This window comes from Macrobrachium nipponense, chromosome 1 (genome assembly GCF_015104395.2).
Source record: "Macrobrachium nipponense isolate FS-2020 chromosome 1, ASM1510439v2, whole genome shotgun sequence".
NCBI lineage: Eukaryota > Metazoa > Arthropoda > Malacostraca > Decapoda > Palaemonidae > Macrobrachium > Macrobrachium nipponense.
In genome coordinates, this window is record NC_087200.1 from 63,060,553 (window position 1) to 63,085,867 (window position 25,315).

Below are 25,315 nucleotides of genomic sequence, written 5' to 3' on the forward strand. Positions count from 1 at the left end.
AATGTGTGAGTCTGCAAGTCTGGAGAACGCGAATACGGGGGGGTCCACTGTATAATAAACAATAATTTTGAATTAGAGACAAGTAATCCTCCCATCAATACAGAAAAATATAACAATCCTAATAGACACACAACATTCGTAAAACAAGGACCAAAAATAAGCAAAAATTACCGCTTTAATCCCACATTGGTACATTTATTGACCTCTTTGTACCAGATAACTGGTCAAGATTTCTAGTCCTCAAAACTGACGTCAAAATTTCAGCAGCGATACTATAAAACAAATTACTCAACATATATCCAACACAGGACATGGCATGTAGACACATCAAAGACGATGAATGGCTAATCCAAGTAACAAACAAAAAGCAGTCCACTGCCTTTTTACGTATAATGAAAATAAATAACATAAAAGTAACCATTACACACCACAAAACATTGAATTATGTACAGGGTACAGTCATCCTACCCAACAATGAACAAAAGCTTCCTTCAAAACAACTACTACTAGACTCCTTAAAATAGATTAAAATTGAGATATAACAATATTCACGATCTAAAAAATACTCGATTCCAAGTAGAAAAAACAAGAATAAAAATATCAACGTTCCCAAAATAACATTTTCAGGTCAAGGTCTCCCATTTAAAATCAAAATTCTCGGGAAAAATAGAGAAGTTCGTCCTTTCATTCCAAAACCATTACAATGTACACAGTGCTCAAGGTATGGAACTTCAGTTGTTAATAAATAAGACAGGAATGTCAGTCAAGGAAGCCAGACTTGAGTTAAAGTAAGAGGAGTTAATAATCTATCCAAAAGCCCCACTTTTTCAAATGCAACAGAAAATCAAGAAAATCAGTAAAATAACAAACAAGATAATATAAACAAAGAAACATTCTCAAGCAAATAATACTAAAACCCAAAATAAACGTAATATTATATCCACCAATACCACTACTAACATTAGACTCACATATCCATGAAAAAGAATTTCCAATGGAAGAGGAATCAAATAATAACAGTAATAACCACACTGACAAGAAAAGAATACAGGCAGTCCCTGGGTTATGACGAGTTTGGCTTACAATGTTCCGAGGTTAAGGCGCTTTTCAATTATATTCATCAGAAATTATTTCCAGGGTTACGACGCCTACAACGCTGATCTGGCACAAGAAATATGACACCAAAAATGCAAAATAATCAATATTTGAAGTTTTTTTTTATGAAAAATGCAATAACAATGCAGTTTACATAGTTTTCAATGCACCCAAAGCATTAAAAGTAAGGTTTTCTCAGGATTTTTGATGATGTTCCGGCTTACAACGATTTTCGGGTTACAACGTGTCTCAAGAACGGAAACCCCGTCGTAACCCGGGGACTGCCTGTACTTGAACGAACCTCACCTAAGGGAAAAAAAATCAAATATTGATAATCACAATCAATCTAAAGAAACTCCAGCTACAGCAGAAGAACATTTTAAAAAAGACATTATATTAACCTCATCACAAGTGGAAATACACAATTATGCTCAGTCCTAATCATACAATCAAAATTTGGAAAGTAAAGAATCAATTAATCACTCATTACAATTCCCAAAGGACAATACTAATGATAGCATTCCCTTATATAATGCTAATGAAAATCATACCATTAAACCAAACCACAATACAGCTCACACCCCAACCATCCACAAGACCCAAATATTCCACTAATAACAATAAAGCAAATAACCCCTCAACCACGCATTCCTTATCATTACAGAAAAGGACCAGTAGAATTAGAAGACCAAATACTTCTGAACCAATAACAGGCGACACCAAACATGCTTTGTCTTGTGGTTGTAATGAGTGCTTCATAGGTACTTATAACCAACTAACCACCAAGACAGAGGACACAATACAAAATTGTATAGACAATTTTATTATATTAAGGAAATGTCCTTTAACACACCTGGAAAAGATTCAAGTAAGCCATCCAATTATAGACCTATATCTTTGACAAGCTGTCTATGTAAAATACTAGAAAAAATGGTTAATGCATGACTAACATATGTCATAACTAAAAATTTAATTCTGACACCTACGCAATCAGGATCAATAGCTGGTCAATCAACCCTTGATCCACTAATCTGTATAGAAGATCATATTAAAAAAGGATTTGATCAGATATTTTTTTACATACAAAAAGCATATGATACAACAAGGAGACACAATATCACGCAAAAACTTCACTCTGAAGGAGTAAGAGGCCATTTATAAATTTTTATTAGCAATTTTCTATCAGATGGAACTTCCCAAATTCAAATAAAAATTCTTATTCAAATATTTATGAATTGGATGAAGGAATCCCCCAAGACAGTGTCTTAAGCTATAGTACTCTATTTGCTTTAGCAATCAATGATATTACAATAAATTTACCAAACGGAGTTAAAAACAGCTTGTATGTTGATGACTTTGCCATATATTATACAAGTAGCAAGCTAGGACATACCCAAAGAATCCTCAATACAGCCATCACAAATATTACCAGATGGGCAAATTCAGTAGAATTCCAATTTTAAATAGATAAGACAAATACAATAATTTTCTATAAAGATAAAAGATGGTTCAAACATCAAACAATTAAGCTTAATCTTTATAATACCAAAATTAAATTCTGAACAAATGTTAAATACCTAGAAATGGTGTTTGATCAGCACCTGAACTGGAAAGCACACCTCAAATATATTAAAGCAAAAGGCATAAAAGCCCATGCCATATTGAAAAAGCTATCACGTATCAAATGGGGAACTAGACGTAACACCATGCTAATGTTATACAAAGCAACAGTGCTATCTATAATACAGTGGAACCTCGATATACAAAAGTCCCAACTTATGAAAAATTCAAGTTACAAAAGCAAATACGAAGATTTTTTGCCTCTGCATACGAAAATAATTCAGGTTACGAAAGGTTGTTGCTGTAAAGTCCCGAGATTCACCCGGACCACCGAGAACAATTTTAAAACTCGCGTGCCGCCAACTGAGTAGACTCGCCACCATCCTCCCGCTCTCCCATTGGTTCCTGATGCTAGTCACCGCCGTTAAATCCTGCTCTCCTATTGGTCAGCATCTACCCCCATCATGCTCTACATAAAGGCGTTCTTCGGTCACTCCGTAGCAGCATCGTTATCGTAAGCACGCGGAATTCGTTCGTTCATATACGATTTCGTTTGTTAATGTAAATTCGTGTTAGTTATTTCGCTTGGTGCTTTATCATGTTGTGTGAGAACTTAATTAGTAACTTAATTACATACGTATAGTCATGGGTCCCAAGAAAGTTGCTGAAGTTCACGGAAAGAAGAGGATACTTTCTATGGAGACAAAGATGGAGATTATCAAGAAGGATGAGGCTGGCATGTGGTTGAGTGTGATCGCTAAGGAATACGGCCGAAATCCGTTGACGATAGGCACCATCCTTAAGCAGAGGGAAGCCATCAAAGCAGCTACACCTTCCAAAGGCGTGACTATTTTGTCCAACAAGAGGAGCCACATGCACGATGAGATGGAGAAGCTGCTTCTTGTATGGATGAAAGACAAAGAAATTGCTGGCGATACGATAACCGAAACGGCAATCTGCCACAAGGCCAGTGCTATTTTCGGTGATTTGATTGTCCAGGCCGAAGACGATGGAGGAGAAGGGACATCGACGCCAACCCCAGACTTCAAGGCTTCTCATGGGTGGTTTGAAAAATTCCGGATACAAACTGGCATCTATTTGGTGGTGCGGCATGGGGAGGCTGCCAGCTCGGACACAAAAGCGGCCGAAGCCTTTATTAAGACGTTCGACGAGATGACGATCAACGAAGACTGCAGTTCTCAGCAAGTCTTCAACTGTGATGAGACTGGCCTTTTTTGGGAAAAAATGCCTCGTCGGACGTACATCACGGAGGAAGAGAAGAAGCCACCCGGGCAAAAGCCTATGAAAGACAGGCTTACGCTCGCACTTTGTTCGAACGCCAGTGGGGATTGCAAGGTGAAGCGCCCCTACTTGTGTATCATTCGGAGACTCCTCGAGCCTTCAAGGCCCACAAAGTGCTAAAGGAGAACCTTCCAGTGATGTGGAGGGCTAATGCAAAAGCCTAGGTAACAAGAATTTTGTTCACCGAGTGGGTAAACCTGTGTTTCGGCCCGACAGTGAAGAAATTCTTGGAAGAAAAGCGCCTCCCTCTGAAATGTCTGCTGGTGTTGGACAATGCTCTGCTCACCCTCCTCTCCTCCAGCCCATGGACCAGCAAGTGATATCGAACTTCAAGAAGCTGTATACAAAACATCTTTTCAAGAGATGTTTCGACATCAACGATACCACAAACCTCACCTTGCGTGAATTTTGGAAGGAGCATTTTGATATCGTCATATGCATCCGACTCATCGATCAAGCTTGGCAGGAGATTTTGAGGTGAACCTTGAATTCTTCATGGAGGAAACTCTGGCCTAATGCCGTATCCACCCAAGACTTCGAGGGATTCGACGTGGGCGAAGCTGATGCAGATTCAGAAACAGTTGACGATCCTGAAACTGTTTTGCAACCAGATCTTGACGAGATCGTTGTGATTTTATGTTGTATAATTGTTATTGGTGTTTTATGCATTGTTGAAATATGGTGGGTGTCCTATATATGGACAGCATATGGTTGATTCTAGAAGGTGTCTGTTGATGTATTTAAGTTGTGCTGTGACATCATAGGCTGTGACGTCATAGACATGATGGCGGCGGCGTCGGGGGATGTAAACAATAACACGGTGCAGTAGAAAGCATGTGCTGGTGGTGTGTGGTTGGTAGGGGGGAGCTCTCTGTCTGGTAGGAGTTTTTGGGTCGTAAGTCTTGTTGTGCTGTTGTTCTAAGGTGATTTCTGGAGTATACTGAAGTTGGAGAAAGTGCACAGGTGGGTGGATTATTCATTTGTGTAAATAAAAGGGGTTAGGCTAGGCTAGAATTCAAACGTTGCACTCGGCAAGTCCATGGGGCTAGTCGTCGATAAGGACAACATCAATGACCTTCTCGAGGAGCACCAAGAGGAGCTTACGACGGATGACCTGAAGGAGTTGGAGGCTTTGCAACATAACGTCGTTCAAGAAGAGTTCTCTAGCAGCGGTGAGGAGGAGGAGGACGACCCTATGACAACGGCACAAATTAAGGATGCTCTAGCTGCTTTTCATAAGGTGCAATCATTTGTAGAAAAGAGACACCCAGAAAAGGCTTACACAGGTTGTATGCTTGCGCAGTTCGATGACGTTTACCCGAGTCGTTTCAGGAACATTGTGAAAACCAGGCAGAAGCAATCTTCCTTGGATAGTTATTTTTTAAAGAGGCCTTTAGTAGGAGTAAACAAACAAGAATATCCAAGTGACACGAAAAAACAGAAAGTTGAAAGTGGTGAAGAAATTGGAATTTTGTAAAAAAAAAAAAAAAAAATTTAAGTATAAAAAAGTAAAAAAAAATGTAAAATTCCAAAAAAGAATTTTTTTTTTTTTTTTTTTTTTTTTATTCTAAGTTTTTTGTAAAGTTAAGTGTTAATGTTTCCGGCAATTTGTTAATGTGTTTTGTAAAGTTTAGTGTTAATGTTTCCTGTCATTTTTTTATGTGTTTCGTAAAGTTAAGTGTTCATGTTTTCTGCCATTTGTCCTCCTCTGTCGCCACTTTCAGAGATCGCCTCACTCGAAAGGTAAGGTTCCACATTTTACTACATACGTAATGTACATACAGTATTTCTTGTGCCATATACACTAATAAACTTTATTTACAGGTATGTAGTACATATTAATAGTATATGTAGTTTAAGTTAGGTATTGAATGGTCCAAATTGTTGTATTTCATTGCTTATTGGTCAATTTAGCTTTATTATAAAATTTACAGGGGTGTTTTTGTAGGGCTTTGAACGAATTAGACAATTTACATGTAAAATGTGGTTCAAGATACGAAAAAATCAGGTTACGAAGGCCGCTTTGGAACGGATTAATTTCGTATCCTGAGGTAATACTGTAGATTATTGTTGCCCAATATATTCATCTACCTCAGAAGCTACATTAAAAACAGTAGATGCATTGCATCATGAAGGGATACATTTGTGAACAGGAGCATTTCGATCATCCCCTATAAAATGACAAATTTTCCATGACAACTTGTATTTTTCATAGCTACAAACCTGAGGTCTTAACAATAGGATAATTTTCTAGTGCATGGCTGGATCCAGTTAGAAATCGGAGATGAAAAAGCAAGGAATCTTGTGAGAGCTGACAATGTGTGTGTATATTGGGTGAAAACCGGTCAAAGACCGCACACCCATGCTACCCCATTCAGTCTTTCCCAACCCAGGATGTCATAAGAAAACAGAGGGGCAGCTAGAGGTGGGCAGTAAAATGTTAAGACCTCAGGTTTGTAGCTATGAAAAATACAAATTCTCTTAGAAAATTTACCATTTGTTCACACGCAAACAAACCTTCGGTCTTAACAATAGGATAAACTTATACTTGGCGGGAGGTACAGACATCCTAAACTGGCTGGGGGCATACCCACCAGTCCAACTCCAAAAGAAATATCTCCAGGAGAACTGATGCATGTGAGAAGCTCGATAAACTGATATCCAACAACTCAACCACTGGCTTACGTTCAATGATATATGGGAAGATTCATTGCAGAAGGGAACTAAAGAAAAACTCTGACTGTTCGATAACAAACCAATGTACCAGGGTTCGTTATTACTCCTCACTCCCCCTTGCTAGAGAGCAGAGTATATGCTACTGAATAGAGGGTTTGACTATTTGAACACAAAGCAACCAAACTATCAGTATGATTACCTTACTCACCTGTATCACACCAGTCCAGCAAATGATGTGTCTATTCCTCAACCCGCCCGTAGGAAGAAGGAAAGGAACAAGAGAAAGAAAGAGACCAGCCAACTCACTCATTCTCTCTTCCACACAATGATCTCAGGTAAGATACAAATGTGCCTGGTTAAGGGCAATGATGAGTTACACGATCTGTTGGGCAGCCACCACAGGACCTAGGGAAAAAGTGTCCATAGAACCTGTGGGCAACATTCTTAAGATCGAAAGAGGTGAACATGGACTGGGTAACCAAGTACTAGCGCTCAAAACTCTATGAACAGCAGAAATTCTTCTTGAAAACCAGAGAGGGACCAATATCCCTGACATCATGTGCTCTAGCCTGCACAGACATGGCAGCGGAATCATCAAGAGTCAAATATGCCTGTCTGATAGCTTCATGTAACCAAAAAGAGATTCTATTCTTGGGCGCCTTTTTCTTTGTGTCCTCTTAAGATAGCAATGCAGAGCCCTGACAGGACACAACAAGAGCTCTTGAGAATCTCCGCCCACAGGCATCCAGTGATGGAATGGAAAAGGAGGCGAACCTATCATCCTGCACAGAGGAATTCTGGGTTTAGCCACGAATTCTGGGACAAATTCAAAGGACACTGACCCCCAACCCCTAGTGTGCTTCACATCATAGCTCAGGCCATGTAGCTCTCCCCCCCTCTCTTCGAAGAAGCCAAGGCCAGGAGGAAAACAGTTTTGAGTGTCAAGTTCCTGTCTAATGAACGACATAAAGGCTCATAAGGAGCTTTAGTGAAACTTCTCAAGACCCGGAGGCTTGAGCTCTCTAGGAGAACATGACTGCTCAAACCCCTTAACCCTTAAACGCCGAAGCGGTAAAAAAAAAATTGTCTCCCGTGTGCCGGAGGTGTTTCAGAGTGAGCGCGGAAGCGGAAAAAATATTTTTTTTCAAAAAATCACAGCGCACTTAGTTTTCAAGATTAAGAGTTCATTTTTGGCTCCTTTTTTTTGTCATTGCCTGAAGTTTAGTTTACAACCATCAGAAATGAAAAAAATATCATTATCATATATAAATAATGCGATATATGATAGCGCAAAAACGAAATTTCATATATAATTGTATTCAAATCGCGTTGTGCGCAAAACGGTTAAAGGTAACAAGTTACTTTTTTTCGTTGTAATGTACACTAAATTGCGATCATTTTGGTATATAAAACATTGTAAAACGATAAAAGCAACACAGAGAAAATGTTATCACAAAATAATGCATGAATTCGTAACGCGCGGACGTAAACAAATATTTTTTTCAAAAATTCACCATAAATCTAAATATTGTCCTAGAGACTTCCAATTTCTTTCAAAATGAAGACAAATGATTGAATATTACTATACTGTAAGAGTATTAGCTTACAATTGCAGTTTTCGACCATATCTGACGAGTTAAAGTTGACCGAATGTCGAATTTTTTTATATATTTTTTTATATGCAATTATTTCAGAAATAAGAAAAGCTACAACCTTCAAATATTTTTTGTTTTATTCTACATGAAATTGTGCACATTTTCATATATAAAACTCTATGAAATGCCTAATATGAAATGGAGCAAATATTCCGAGAATGGGACGTACGCATTTCGGAGATTTGTGGCGGAGAATCTGCGCACGGAGGGAAGGAAAGTTTTTTTTTTTAAATTCACAATAAATCTAAATATTGTGCTAGAGACTTCGAATTTGTTTCAAGATGAAGATAAATGACTGAATATTACTAGACTGTAAGAGTTTTAGCTTACAATTGCGTTTTTCTACCATTTCGGTAGAGTCAAAGTTGACCGAACGTGGTTTTTTTTCTATTTATCGTGATTTATATGCAAATATTTTGAAAATGAGAAAAGCTACAAGCTTCAATTATGTTTTGTTGTATTCCACATGAAATTGTGCACATTTTCATATATAAAACTTTATGTAACAGCTAATTTAAAATAGTGCAAACATAAACATTACCACAATCGCACGTATGATTTTTTCGGAAGAGTTACCGCGCGGACGTAGAGAAAATGTTATTTTTTTCATAAATTCACCATAAATCGAAATATTGTGCTAGAGACTTCCAATCTGTTGCAAAATGAAGGTAAATGATTGAATATTACTAGAATATAAGCGTTTTAGCTTAAAATTGCATTTTTCGACCATTTCGGTAGAGTCAAAGTTGACCAAAGGTTGAAAATTTGTCACTTATCATTTTTTATATGAAAATATTTCAAAATTGATAAAAGCTACAACCATGGGTTGTTTTTAGTTGTATTGTGCATGAAATTGCGCACATTTCCATTTATAAAACTTTATGTAACGGCAAATTTAAAATGGTGCAAACATTAGGACAATCGCACGAAAAAAATTTATCGGAAGAGTTACCGCGCGGACATAAGGAAAAAGTTTTTTTCATAAATTCACCATAAATCGAAATATTGTGCTAGAGACGTCCAATTTGTTGCAAAATGAAGGCAAATGATTGAATATTACTAGAATATAAGAGTTTTAGCTTACAATTGCGTTTTTTGACCATTTCGGTAGAGTCAAAGTTGACCGAAGGTTGAAATTTTGGCACTTATCGTTATTTATATGAAAATATTTCAAAACTGATAAAAGCTACAATCATAAGTATTTTTTTTTTGTACTCTAAATGAAATTGTGCACATTTTCATATATAATACTTCATGTAAAGGATAATTTAAAATGGTGCAAAAATTAGGTCAAAGTGACAAAATAATTTTTGAGATGTGTCACTGATACTTTTTAGTGCAATAAGAAAGAAATTCGCGCTTGCGCGCCTGCGTAACGATTGTAAACAAAACAACGCCTTGATCCGTGAACTCCCAGTATCCCTCAAGGCGTGTGATTCAAAAGTTTTCGGCTGGTAGGCCTATAAGTATTTTTCCGCGAATTTTAAAAAAAACTTTTTTGAGTCGACGTATGGTACGTCCATTCAGCACACGGGAGACATTTTGACTCGACGTTTAATACGTCCATTAGGCGTTTAAGGGTTCAACAGCAAGGAGAGTTCCAAGGATGAGAAGATGTTGATATCTCTAAGACGTAACACTAAGCTCAAGGCTGCCCTGTAGCCTCTTATGGCGGAAACAGACAAGCTTTTCTCATCCCTGAGGAAGACCAAAAAGTCTGCTATGTGCTGAATAGAGGTTCTGAGTGGAGAAAAACCCCCTTTATGACACCAATTACAGTATATCACCCATATGCCTTGGTAAACAGCAGAGGTAGACTTTCTGAGACTGCTGGACATATGTCCTGCTGTCTTCTGAGAAAAGCCTCTTGTTCGGAGTAGATACTTGAAAGCCTCCAACCATGAAGAGACAGGGATCTACTGACTGGTGGAATCTTTCTACGTGTGGCTGACAAAGAAGATGCCGCCATGGGGGAATCTCCCTTGGCACCTCCGACAACAATGACAGCAGATCTGGAAACCGTTCCGCCTACGACCACAGAGGAGCTACCAATATCATCCTGAGACTCTGCAAACTCATCAACCTGTTAAGGACTTGGCGGATCAAACAAAACAGAGGGAAGGCATACACCTCCAGGTTGTCCCAGGGATGTTGGAATGTGTCCTCTGCCAACACCAGAGGATCCGGAACCATGGAGCAGAATATCTCCAGTTTCCTGTTGAACCGGGATGCAAAGAGGTCTAGAATAGGTCTCCCCAAACCTGGAAGAGCCTGTCTGTCACAACCTGATGGAGAGACCATTCTATGTCTAGGATCTGATCCCGATGACTGAGCTTGTCTGCGACCACATTCCATTTGCCTGGGATATACCTGGCTAAGAGCTCCACCGAATTGCTGACCGCCCACTGGTGAACCTCGACTGTCAAGGCATGAAGTTGACTCAAAACCAGTCCCCCTTGCTTGTTCACATAAACAACCACTGTGGTGTTGTCCAACATGAGAATAACAGAATGTCCCACTACTTTCTCCCAAAATTCCTTCAGACCCGGAAAGGCTGCCTTCAACTCTAAGATGTTGATATGCTGCTGTCTGTCCTCCAAACTCCAAATGCCCGAAGTAATGAGGCCGCCTAAATGAGCAGCCCAACCTGCGAGGGAGGCATCTGAAAACAGAAGGAAGTCCGGCAGAAGAGAATGCAGAGGAACACCCTTTAAGAGATTCTGGTCGTCTAACCACCAACAAAGATCTTCTCTCACTTCTAGAGACAGAGGTACCCTTATCAGGGGTGAGTCCCCCGCCGGAGACCAGAAGTTCCTCAGGCTCCATTGCAGAGACCAAAGATGAAGTCACCCATGAGGGACCAGCTTCTCCAGAGAAAACAAAATCCACAGAAGAATCTGCCACTGATGAGCGGACTGATCCGGTTGTGACAAAAAGTCGCGTGCCAGTACTCTCAACTTCTCCAAACTCTGATCTGACGGGAAAACTCTTGAGACTGCCGTATTGATGACCATGCCTAGATTTGACCTCTCTAGGTTCACCAGGACACCGAGTTCCAGACAAAACCAAAGCAGACGATCTCTGTCCTGCAGCAGCTTCTCTCTGGAACCCTCAAAGACCAACCAGTCATCGAGGTACCTCAGCAAATGGATCTCTTGAGCATAAGCCCAAGTTGAGACAAGAGAGAAGACTCTTGTGAACACCTGTGGGGCCATGGTCAACCCGAAGCACAGGACTTTGAACTCGAAGACCTTGTCTCTGAGAGAGCGAAGGAACTTCCTGGACGATGGATGAATAGGGATTTGGAAGTACGAGTCCTTTAGATCTATCAACAGCATGAAGTCGTTTCCCTTACAGCTGCCAACACTGATTGCGGAGTCTCCATCTTGAACCTCATCTTCCTCACGAAATGATTCAAGGTGGATAAGTCGATCACAGGTCTCCAGCCCCCTGACACCTTATCCAGCATTTTCTGCACTTCCTCCTGGAGAGCTAAGAACTTCAGAGTATCTGGGGGATACACTTGCCTGAGCAGAGGTTTGTCTGAGAGTGGAGGATAGAAGTCGAATGGTAGTAGATACCCACCTGAAGGACATCTACTACCCACTTTTCCTCCCCATAACTCTGCCACTTGGCCCACTGGCCCGCCAGGCACCCTGCCACCTGTAGCAAAGGAGAGGGAGAGGTACCCAACCTATCGACGACCCCTCTTATTTCTGCCCTTGGAGCCCCTTCTACCTGTAAGAGCGGGACTTAAAGGGACGTTGGTCCTCTGACTTAGGCTGCGACAAATGGGAGGGCCCCACCGAAACCGAACTCCTAGATGGCTTACCAGGCAACAATCTCCATACTTGCTGTTGAACAGGAGGAGGAGGAAGAGGAGGGGCGGGACATCTCAGAGCACGAGACTGACTTGGACACAGCCTGGGGCACCACCAACCTGTCATTCGTTTCAGCTCGGCATCAGTCTATCGTGTCTTGCAGCTAAGTCCGTGGAAACAGGAACTGAGATTCTAAAAGATCACGATTCCTGAGTGCCAACAAGGACTCACGGTCAACTGATCTTGCCATCCTGGACAAAGCTGCATCTCTTCTCATCAGAAGAAGATTAGCCCACAAATTGACACTAAGATGAGCGAGATATGAGAATACCTTGCCACCAGACAGTAACAAACTGGCAAGAGAAGCACTCACCAACCCTTCTGGGGACCTGTCAGACGCAATCTTGGCAATGACCGTCAACCACAAGTCCAACCATGACAGTCTGGAACATGGAGGCTGCCGTATGCTGCGGAGACAAGGACGCCGCCACTGACCTCACCTGCTCCAAAGTCAACTCTGGCTTGAGACGTATAACATCTGGGTTAAGATGACAAGGCAACAAGCAGACAGAGTTCATAGCCTAATACTTCCTACGCCTCGTGAGTGGTGGAGGAAGCAACTTGGAAGAACCCCTTGATTGAGGAGGCCCGTCCTGATCTGACACAGAAGTGTTCACCTTTTGCAAGCCCAACTGGACATGCCCCAATAAGGGAAGCTGAAACAATGACTTAGGATCTTGCGTAGCCCCCACCAAGGCTTCCAAGCAAGAAGGAGTGAATGGTGACTGAGCCTGGGTCCTACTCTCCAAATTGTTGAACCCACAAATGAGATCAACAACTTCGGTAAAGGAAGACAAAAACTTGCATGTCTCCTTCCTCCTGCTCCGGCAATGGAGACCAACGGGAAGAAAATGCAGGCTTATCCAATATGCCTTCTTCGGGCAAACCAACTGTAGGCCCAGCAGCTAGAGAAGCTGAAGTGCCACCAGACCTGTCCGGACTGGAGCCAAGCACCAACTCCTGTGATGAACCAACCACAACACTAGGAACACCACTACGAACACTTACAATAGATGACTCAAATACGTGTCCACGTATGCGTCCATGTGGAGCAGACGCACGTACGTGCGATGGAGAAGCATCTCGAACTCTTGACGTAGAGCGAGAATTCCTCGGAGTCAAACCCCAAAGAGCATCACGTGGCAAAAGCATTTTTTCGAAATATTAAAATTAATGGGGTTTTGGCCCCGCCCCCTTCACACTGTGACACAGGGCTAACGTTTGGCTCCTAATGACTATTGTCATTTTGTCCTTTATCTGCCCAATTTATTAATTATGATTTTTATTTTGCCTAATCTCTTACATCTGGCACCAACAATGGCTGATTCGTTGGTGAATGGTGTTCTGAGCGGGTAGCACCGTAGCATCCGCAGCAGGGAGCCGGAGTCAGTCACAGAGTTGCATAAGGGAAGGTATGCTGCTCTTTACTCCGAGCATTTTTTCGCTATTTACCGTGTTTTTTCTTGTTTTCTTACATCAAGTAACTCTAAATACAATTTATATACTTTTGTGTGTATACTAGAGTGAAAGTGAGACGATATGTCGAAACGGAATCGTGCAACTATGGCCCGTTTAGCAAATTTTGCTAAAAAGAGACATAGGGTGGAAGGTGGACTGTTTTTTTTTGTTGATGTGGCAGCGTCGCATTGCCACCACCATTGTTGGCTGATGTATCCAGCGCTGTCCACCATCATCACCACCACCACCAACAACAACAACACGAGGCTCTTTTTTGGCTGCTGAGAGCCCTGCCCTCATTGCCTCTACGTCGTCTGGTGCGCAATCATCTGAGGTTTTTTCACCTTCACAGTTACGCTCTCAGTTAATGAAAGTAATAAAGGACGATGAAACGGGAGTATATGATGACAAATTATTACTTGCTTGGTTTCAAACCAAGCAACAAAGAGTCAGGTGGTACTTGATCATAGCCTCGCCTCGAGCAAATAATACCCCTTTTTAGGGGGGGACTTGGTGCCGGAAACCAAGCAAAAAAAACACTAAGAACTATTAGAAAGAAGGAAAGGCATTCTGAACTAAGCGCAAGTGAGTATTTAACATTTGTTTGTATCATGGTTTTGCTCATAGATCAGTTTTTTCCACGAGTGCCAAAAAAAAAAACACTTCTTGACCTTTACGGGCATTTTTTTCAGTTTTCACTTTTTTGCACTTCAAACGCTAACTATTTTTTTATTTGTAGGCCAATTTTAAAGTTAAATATACCATTGAAAAGAGGAAAGACAGACAAATATTTTGTTGGGGCTAGATTTTTTCCTAGGTTGAGGAGGAACTCATGATAACCAAATCAACAAAATTTTGGGGGGGAAATTCCCCCTCGCCCCCCATCCAAAAAAAGCAAAAAATGGAAAAACTGTTCCCAACATTTTTTTTCTACTATGATATAATTTCTGTGTATAAAGCCGCATTGCAATAGCTCTAAAAATGAAGGAAGAGTTACATTTTTAATTTTTTTTATTTTTTCTTATTTTTTCAATTAAAACCAAAATAATCATTCAATCACTCTGAAATTTTTTTGGAACATCACCTTATATATATGTATAACATATAATAATTTCATAAAAATCGGAGCATTATTTCTATATAGGCGGACGCCCCCCTTAAAATGCTATCATTATCCCAATAAACAAACCTGGGAGAGATCCAAGTAATCCATCCAATTATAGACCTATATCTTTGACATGCTGTCTATGTAATATAATAGAATAAAATAGTTAATTCATGACTAACATATGTTATAACAAAAAATTCAATTCTAACACCAATGCAATCCAGATCAATAGCTGTTCGATCTACCCTTGATCCACTAACCTGTCTAGAGGATCATATCAAAAAAGGATTTGATCTTAACAGTGGCAATATTTTTTGACATAGAAAAATCATATGATACAACATGGAGAGACAATATCATGCAAAAACTTCACTCTAAAGGAATAAGAGGCCATTTACCCATTTTTATTAAAAATTTTCTGTCAGATAGAGCCTCCCATCTGTTTGCTTTAGCAATCAAGGATATTACAATAAATTTACCAAAAAGTTAAAAACAGCTTGTATATTGATGACTTTACCATATATTATACAAGTAGCACGCTAAGACATGCCCAAAGAACCCTCAATACAGCCATCTCAAATATTACCAAGTGGGCAAATTCAGTAGGATTCCAATTTTCAATAAATAAAACAAATGCAATTATTTTCTATAAAGATAAAAGACGTTTAAAACGCCAATTAAGCTATATATGCGTAGAGGCCTTTCCCTTCAAGCAGGAACATCTGCTGCTACCTGCTTTCTGAACTATAATCAATGATTTGAAAACCATAGTGCTAAGTCTTTCCCACAAAGAACCAAATATTTATTGAATTCCCATAAATACTGAATTACACCAATTTTCCACCCAATAATAGAATTCCCACCTCCCTGGACTTTGAAAAGAGTAAGAATATGTACTGCTCTATCATATCTTCTAACAAGAAATATGTATGACAAGCACGGAGATGTACATACTGCCAATATGCATTAGAACACATTAGAAGAAAAGGAGATCAATTTATGACCTACACAAATGGATCAAAAAAACAACACTGGAGTAGGAGCTTTAGTATTCTCAAAAAATAAATTAGTTAAAATAAGTCTTCCCCCAATAACATTAGCATGCACTGCAGAACTCGTAGCCATACGAATAGCACAAGACATAATATCTGAGAAGAAAGCAATTTTACCATAATTTTCTGTGACTCGCAAAGTGCTATGGATGCTATAAACAAGTACGTACAAGTCTCCAAATCCCCTTGTACAAGAAATCCAAATAAAAATGCATCAACTTATTCAATCAGGACTATTAATTAATGAAAATATGTTGGATTCCAGCACATGTGCGAATTGAAGAAAACAAAAAAGCAGATACAGCTGCCAAATTAGCTTGCACTATTCCATCAAAAAAGACACATGCCCCAGTATCAGACTGGATAACCTCAATTAAGCCTTTAATATATCAAAACTGGCAAACAGACTGGACATCAGTGCCAACTACAAACAAACTGAGAAACATTAAAGTAAAGTTCATTCATGGATGTCATCATTTCAAAAAGAAAGAGCTAAAGAAGTTGTATTAATAAGACTATGTATAGGGCATACTAGATTTTCACATGGTCATTTGGTGTCAAATCCACATCCAGACCTAATGAAATGTAGTACATGCCAAACACCAATGACTGTCCAACACTTATTAGTTGATTGTCCAATTTGGAACCATCAAAGCTTATATTTTCGAAACCCAACAATAATAGGCATTCTTGCTGAACGCAAAGATTTTTTATTTAATAGGATCATCATGTTCGTAAGTAAAACCAATTTTCTAAATAAAGTCTAAATTTTTTTTTCAGAATTGATTCCTGAAAACCAGCCCAAGGAGAACTGTTATTAGGCTCAGAGGTCAGGTCAAACTAATCCTTTATATATAATAATAATAATACAGAAAAAAACTGTCCAAAATCAGGTTTTGAAAAAGAAAAAACCTATTTTTGGCGGCTGTTGTGAGTTCTCAAAAGTCATTCTAATAGTCCCACTGGGGCTTCATAGCCAGTCTTAAACTAGAATAGTACCTGTTGGTACAGTGATGGAAAATAAATGGACTCAAGACAGGGACAGCAGTTACCAAAAATAGTTTTTCCTTAATTAAATCTGATTTTTGATAGTATACTAATACAGTGAAGACTCCCAAATGCCCTGATGAGAATGGTCCAAGGTCAAAATCGTGTGAGGGATCACCTTCCTTCTATTCAACTTGGCCATGAGGAATTACAGTGGGCAATATCTCAGAATTACCCTGGCATCAGAGGGACCTATTGCTTTCTGCTAGTGGATCTAAGGGGTTGGGACTTGACATGCCACCTAGTGATATACTGGTAAGTCAAGCCTCTTCACTGGTAGTAATGATTGAGGAACACTGTCGCTGGTGACCACCAAAAAACTCAGAAACTTTCTTGAAGGAGATATTTCAGAAGAAAGCAAGAGAAGTGCCCACCACCTAGCCATCATGTGACTTACACAAGGATTCAGGGTTTGCCTTCTTAATTAGGGTCACCATGATAATTCCCAGCCCATATAGTGCTAGCATGCTTGTTAGTGGTAGGGTGAAAGAAAAGAGGACTATTTGGGATGTTAACTATGAAATATGATATTGTTAAACTACAATAAAGTTTTGTACATACTTACCTGGCAGATATATACGATTAATGGCCCACCCAGCCTCCCCTCAGGAGACAGGTGGAAGAGAAAAATCTGACAAGCTAACGGGAGTGGTTCGTACATCCGCCACCCAGCGGCGGGTAAGGTAGACCACCTGACCTACCTGTCGCGTGTGCCGCGAGATTTGAAATTCTGTCGGGAACGTCGGAGACTATAGCTAAGTATATATCTGCCAGGTAAGTATGTACAAAACTTTATTGTAGTTTAACAATATCATTTTTGTACATGAACTTCCCTGACAGATATATACTTAGCTGATTGGCACCCTTGGTGGAGGGTAAGAGACAGCTAAATAATACAGGTAAGAAGGGAAACAACTAATGTTGTAGGATATAAAAACCTTGGTTCTCACCTTTTCAGGATGAAGACTTCATAGATACTGTCTCTGAGTCTGCATTGCCTGGAGAGCTACAGCTAGGACGTGACCTGATGCTGAAAGACTCTCGGATCTACCACTGGGATATGTGATCCCCTATTGTGGTAGAATCCAAGTCGGATCCTGTTAGAGGGACCTTGTCCGCTTACCTAACAGATCCTTACCACTACCTCTGCAAGGAGCCAAAACCCACCAGACCACCTAACCAAAATACAAAGGGTTAATATTACGACAAAAAGAGGTGCCTCCTGCAACCTCTTTCAGACAACCAAAAAACAACAATATAAAATATAGGGTAACATATAAAAAATTTACACAGGATAAGTTTCAGCTCCCTGCCCCAGCACCGAATCCGCCGATACGAAAGGACCCAAGGCGAAGCATTTATCATATGTGATTTTTACATCACGTAGGTAGTGGTTTGCGAAAACCGATTGGCATCTCCAAAAAGTCGCCTCCATCAAGTTCCGCACAGACATATTTTTTCTGAATGCAAGCGAAGTTGCGATGGCTCTCACCTCGTGAGCTTTCACTTTCAGTAGTCTAAAATGTTCTTCCTTACAGGCAACATGTGCCTCTGTAATAAGGCTTCTCAGAAAAAAGGAAAGAGCATTCTTCGACATGGGCCGAGTGGGGTCCTTTACAGAGCACCAAAGCACATCTTGATTAGCCTTAAGTTGTTCCTTCCTCTTAAGGAAATACTCCATAATTCTCATAGGGCAAAGAGTTCTTTCAGGCTCTTCCCCTACTAGAAAAGATAAACTACGAACTTCAAAGCTCCTGGGCCAAGGCCGTGATGGGTTTTCATTCTTTGCAAGGAAATTTGGAAGAAACGAACACACCATAGAATCTTCCTTAAACCCTACATTGCCCTCGATAGCTTGGAGCTCACTCACTCTCTTAGCTGTAGCTAGGGCCAAAAGGAAGATAGCCTTCTTCGTCAGATCCTTGAAAGAGGCTAAGCCAGGAGGTTCGAATCTAGACGATCCAAGGAATTGTAGAAACTACGTCTAGATTCCAGTTCGGTTACTACATGAGGACGCTTAATGGTTTCAAATGATCTAATAAGATCATGCAGGTCCTTATCATCGGATATCTTTAAGCCTCTATGCCGAAATACCGCCGCCAACATACTGCGGTATCCCTTAATAGTTGACACAACCAGATGACATTCTTCTTTGAGGAAAATAAGGAAATCCGCAATTTGGGTCACAGAGGTACTGGAAGAGGAAATGTTCTTCCTCTTGCACCAACGTCTGAAGACATCCCACTTTGACTGGTATACACGCAAGGTGGAAGGTGGTCCTCCTCGCTCTTGCGATTGCTTTAGCAGCTGTTGCTGAAAAGCCTTTCGCTCTGACCAAACTTTGGACAGTCTGAAGCCAGTCAGACTGAGAGCGAGGAGATTTTTGTGGTACCTGTCGAAGTGGGGTTGTCTGAGTAGATCGCTCCTTAGCGGGAGCGATCTTGGAAGGTCCACCAACCATTCCAGTACCTCTGTGAACCATTCTTGGGCCGGCCAAAAGGGAGCGATTAAGGTCATTCTCGTTGAATCGGACTCTACGAACTTCTTGATGGTTAGCCCCAGGATCTTGAAGGGGGGAAACGCGTAGACGTCGAGTCCGTTCCAGTCTAGAAGAAGAGCATCTATTGCTAATGCCTCTGGATCCGATATCGGAGAGCAGTAAGGATCCAGCCTCTTGTTCTTTGACGTGGCAAAGAGGTCTATGTGTGGCCTGCCCCATAACTTCCACAGGCATTGGCATACATCCAGATGAAGGGTCCACTCTGTGGGAAGGACCTGATCTTTCCTGCTGAGGAGATCTGCTCTTACATTCCTTTCTCCCTGCACGAACCTGGTGAGAAGCTTGATTCCTCTTTCTTCTGCCCACAGAAGAAGGTCTCTTGCTGTCTCGTACAGGGAGAAGGAATGCGTCCCCCCCTGTTTCCTGATATATGCCAGAGCTGTAGTGTTGTCCGCGTTGACCTGCACTACCGATCTTCTGACTTTGGGCTCGAAAGCCTTCAGAGCCAACCACACAGCCATCAACTCCTTTCTGTTGATGTGCCAGGCTACCTGGTCCCCCACCCAGGTACCTGACACTTCGCTGGTTCCCAGAGTTGCCCCCCACCCCGTGTCCGACGCGTCGGAGAACAACACCAGGTTGGGGGTCTGGGATTGAAGAGACAGTCCCTTCGCAAAGAGGTTGGGATCTGTCCACCATAAGAGATGTTTCTTGATGTCCTGGGATAACGACAGGGAGAACGTCAAATCCTGAGAACGACGACTCCAATTCCGATGAAGAAAGAATTGGAGCGGTCTCAGGTGCAACCTTCCTAGGGAAACGAATTGCTCCAGCGAGGAGAGCGTCCCCAGCAGACTCATCCACTCCCTCACTGTGCATACTTCTTTCCCTAAGAAGTTGTTACTCTCTCGAATCCTCGGGCTATCCTTTCCTGAGAGGGAAAAGCCCGAAAACTCAGAGAGTTCATCTGTATCCCGAGATACACACACTCTTGCTCGGGAATTAGTGACGACTTCTTGAAATTGACGAGAAGTCCCAAAGCCTTCGTCAATTCTAAAGTTACTTGTAAGTCCTTCAAACAACGATCTTCTGAATTGGCCCTTATTATCCAATCGTCGAGGTACATGGATATCCTCACCCCTCTCAAATGAAGCCATTGAGCCACATTCCTCAAAATCCCCGTGAACACTTGAGGGGCCGTCGAGAGGCCGAAACACAGAGCCCTGAACTGAAAAATTTTCCCCCCCATCATGAATCTGAGAAACTTCCTCGAGGAAGGATGGATCGGTACGTGGAAGTAAGCGTCCTGTAAATCCAAGGAAACCATCCAGTCCCCTGGACGAAGTGCTGCCAGCACTGATGAAGGCGTTTCCATCGTGAACTTCTTCTTTTCTACGAAGAAGTTCAGGGCACTTACGTCCAACACCGGTCTCCATCCCCCTGAGGACTTCGGAACTAGGAAAAGGCGGTTGTAAAAGCCCGATGAATGATGGTCTGTCACTAGTTCGATAGCCCCCTTCTCCAGCATCTGATCTACTGCAAGATGGAGAGCTTGATTCATGATGGGGTCTCTGTACCTGGCCGTCAGTTCCCTTGGGATGGTCGTCAAGGGAGGTCTTTCGACGAAAGGGATGAGGTAACCTCTCCTCAAAATAGAAAGGGTCCAAGGATCCGCCCCTTTTTGGGCCAGACTTCTGCAAACTCTAAGAGTCTGGCGCCCACCGTTGTTTGAAGGACTTGCAAGTTATTTGGGGGCTTTAACAGACTTGGCGAAAGTCTTACCCCTTCTTGAAGGTCTACGACCTCTAAACGTAGAGGTTCTTGATGAAGACGCCCCTCGAAAGGGTTCTCGAACACTTGCCTTTTCCTTCTTAGCCTTGGTAGGGAAGGAAGGGCGAGGTTTTCTTGCCGACTGTGCCAAAAGGTCCTGGGTGGCTTTGGCCGAAAGTGATCTCGAAATGTCCTGCACTCGATGTTTAGGGAACAACTGAGCAGACAGAGGAGCAAACAGCAAAGAAGACCTCTGGGCATGGGAGACAGACTTCGTTAAGAAGGAACAATAAACAGACCTCTTCTTCACGATCCCGGCCCCATACAGGGAGGCGATTTCACTCGCTCCGTCTCTTACCGACTTGTCCATACAAGACAAAACACACATAAGATCTTCTGGCGAAATTGACTCTGGCACTTCAATTTTCTTGGCTAGGACCCCCAACGACCAATCAAGGAAGTTAAATACTTCTAGCACTCTAAACATGCCTTTGAGCATGTGATCCAATTCATTCATTGCCCAAGTCGTCTTAGCAGAGTTAAGGGCAGTTCTCCTTGTCGAATCTACCAGCGCCGAAAAATCCGAATCAGCCGAAGACGGTAGACCCAATCCTAAGGACTCTCCTGTTTCGTACCAGAAACCAGCGCGTCCTGATAAACTTCGAAGGAGGAAAAGCGAACATCGTTTTCCCCGCTTCTTCTTTGGAAGCCATCCAGGAACCAAAACTCCTCAGTGCCTTCTTCATTGAAAGAGTTGGCTTCATCCTCACACAAGAAGAACTCTTCGCTGTCTTCGCCGTTGAAAAAAGTGAGTGAGGAGAAGGAGGAGCCGTAGGAGTAAGGGAATCCCCAAAAACTTGCAAAAGTAGCTCTGTAAGCTTCTTGTAAGAAGACACAGCAGCAGAAGTGTTCGGTTCCTCATCCGAACCTTCTAGGACGTCTTGTCGAGGCGAGCGCGGAAGATCCTTAGGTGACGAAGGGATCCTAGTAGGAGTTGAGCGAGAGGTTGGAGAATGCCCTCTCTTAGAAGAGTTCACATCCACTGGAGAACGATGAGAAGATCTGGGATGTCTACGATGAGACTCCCTCTTCGAGGTAGACGGAATCTCAGCCGAAGGAGAGGTAGGGCCCCTACTCCGAGAATCCTCGGAAACATCCACAGGGCGCTTACGAGGAGGCGAGCGCCTACTAGACTCTTTGCGCCTATCCTGAGGCGAGCAGCTGCCAGGAGAAGAGCGCCTATCGAGAGCAGAGCGCTTGCGTGGCTCTCCATACCTGTCCAGTTGCGTACGATCAACGGAAGTTCGACTGGAAGGCGAAATGCGCCTACTAGGAGAAGGCTGCTTGCGAGACTCTTGACGTCTAACAAGAGGGTAACATTCAGGAGAAGGGCGCTTCAAAGCTAACGAGCGCCTACTTGGAGAAGGGCGCTTCCGAGATTCCTGGTGCCTACCAAGAGACAAACGGTCAGGAGAAGTGCGCCTAGAAGCGGGAGAGCGCCTACACGGAGAAGGGCGCTTGAAAGACTCTTGTTGTCTGCCCCGAGGAGAATAATCAGGAGTATGACGCCTTAAAAGAGACGAGCGCCTACTAGGAGATCAATGTGCAGTAGGCTCTTGGCGCATACCTTGCGGGGAGCGGCTAACAGCAGGCCGTCTATCATGCACACGACTCCTACCAGACTCTTGATGCCTGTCAGGAGAGAAGTCATGATCCGACACTCGAGGAGAGTGACATCTGGAAGAAGAACGCCTACTTGTATAAGGGCGCCTTCTAGGATCTTGAGGCTGCTGAGGAGAAGTCTCACGCGAGGGAGTTGAAGAAATAGCGTGATGAGCAGGTGCAGTGTGCTTACCGGAAGCGGGAATCCAATCTGGAGAAAAAACTTCTTTCTCCATAGAGCGTCCTACCGATGTTTGGCGCCTTGAAGTCGAAAGAGAGCTAGGCGAGCGAGGGCGCTCACGCGAGCCCCTACCTTCATACGAAACCTCCCCATATGAAGGAGAACGCCTAAAAATAGGAGAACGATCCTCTGAAGAGCGGCGCCTAGATCTCTTGATCGGAAGAGAAACGTCCTTCTTCCTACGTGATCTAACTGCTAGAGAGTCTGCTAGCGCCGTGATCTGAGCTTGAAGTCCCGCGAGTACTCTCGTAGGAGAATCTTGTTGTTCTTCCTCGGAAGCAGGCGCCGAGCGCGGAGCGCGAGAAGAAGAACGATCACAGGATTTCTTGGGTTTCTTCGCCTCCACCGACGATTCTTCCGGGAAAACCTCCGGACTAGAAGCCAAAGGACTGCAGGGAGCCTTCCAAGCCCTCTTCAACGGGCGCGACGCATCCGGGGAGTTCCACCCTCTCTTCGGAGAGGGAGAAGACGAAGAGGAGAAGCATTGGCGTAGGAGCTCCTTCTTGTAGCGATCCGAGGCAGCCTGGGAGCGTACTTCAGGATCTGCCGAGGGGACGCCTGACCGGTGGGGGTTCTCCCTAGCCCTCTTGTGGCTTTCGACTTTCCTACTCCACTGGAACTGGGAGTCTGGAAGAGGTCTAGGCCTAGAGGCACTAAGGAGCCGGTCAGACGCACCCTCCACAACACTGGGGACACTGCACTGATCACTAACACTCTCCTTACCTTCCAACTGACGAATCTTCTGATCCATAGAACGAATCGTGGCTCTCAGAGCTGCCGCCTCCGAAGGCAAATCTTCGGCTTCAGTGCGGGGAGCAGGGGCTGCAACTTGGGAAGAAGGTTCTAATTCTACGTTAGTATTAGGATCCACATCCGACTCACTCATTCTAGATCTACTAGAACTTCTAGAGGAAGCCTTACGCACTCTATCACGTTCCAACTTCCTAACATAAGAAGAGAGAGCCTTATATTCTTCTTCATTCAATCGCTTACATTCACTACAAGGGTTAGCAAAAGAACATTCATTCCCCCTGCATTTCATGCAAACCGTGTGGGGGTCTACCGAAGCTTTCGGCAACCTCACCTTACATCCTTCATTCACGAAAACCCTAAACAAAACCGAAGTTTTAACTACTGAATCTAGGTCAGACATCGTTAAAGAAAATCAAAATCAAAATCAAACCGGTCCACAATCAGCGTATGCCAAGCCAATCAAAGCGAATACGTCACCAAAAGAAGTCCAAATTAACTCCAGGCAAGCGAGAATCGAAAAACTATCGAGAGGAACCGACAACAGTTGTTATCGTTCCCGCGACAGAGAAAAATCTGACAAGCTAACGGGAGTGGTTCGTACATCCGCCACCCAGCGGCGGGTAAGGTAGACCACCTGACCTACCTGTCGCGTGTGCCGCGAGATTTGAAATTATGTCGGGAACGTCGGAGACTATAGCTAAGTATATATCTGCCAGGGAAGTTCATGTACAAAACTAGGTAAACATGGAGTGACCAGACCATGCACATTGTTTATCTGAATATTGGGTTCCTGAAGAAGGATAGGGATATTCTTCTTCAACTGGCCCTGATTCTTGGCCACGAATGACAAGTCCGGCAACAACAGCATGTGAAGGTTAGGTGGACAAGTGGTGAAGTTTGTGCCCATGTAAGAGAGCCAAGTTTCCAGATATGGGATCCTCATACCAAGGCAGTCAAGAACACCTTTTGAAGAATGTGGGTTATGATCATATTGTGACCACTGAAAAAGTGATATCTAAAGTTGATAAAAAAAAATTCAGCATGTTGTATATAACATATCTTGGAATGTCTTCCGAGTAATACTGTAAAATCAAAATAATAAAATCATCAATTTACCTCATTTAGTGCTAGGACTGGAAGAACTCTTCTTGCTAGGCCTGATTCAGAGCATGGTGGAACTTCCTTTTCCATTGTACGAAGCTGCATATCTATGTCAAGGTATCTGCAAATATAAAATTTAATTAAAAATCTATCACTAATCACTTTTAAAAATCTAAAAGGTTATAAAAAAAATAATGATGACCAAATCTAAGAAAGTGAGCTTTTAATAAGTAAATATATATTTGGTGCAACATACAGAACAGATATTTTTTCATTAATAGCACATTTTAAATTGTGCTATTAATGGAAAAAGTTGCTGGTTCTACATGTAAATGGCTTATAAATGGAAGAATGCACTATTTCACTACAAGCTTATTCTCTGCTTGGAGTGATCAAAGTGAGCATCAAATAATTCAATCTGTAAAGTATTTCTGGTATACTATTTTTGGAAGAA

The 25,315-nt window shown here is 42.3% G+C and overlaps 1 protein-coding gene across 4 annotated transcripts in view; it reads right to left on the reverse strand.

The window, feature by feature from the left end:
• Positions 1–25,315, reverse strand: part of LOC135219355 (NAD kinase 2, mitochondrial-like) — a gene marked incomplete at its 3' end in the record, with an annotated part of 495,179 nt that overhangs the window by 392,879 nt on the left and 76,985 nt on the right. For all 4 annotated transcript variants that reach the window (XM_064256045.1, XM_064256044.1, XM_064256047.1 and 1 more), the window contains 1 exon segment: positions 24,877–24,982. In XM_064256045.1, the coding sequence (XP_064112115.1) occupies positions 24,877–24,982 (106 nt within the window).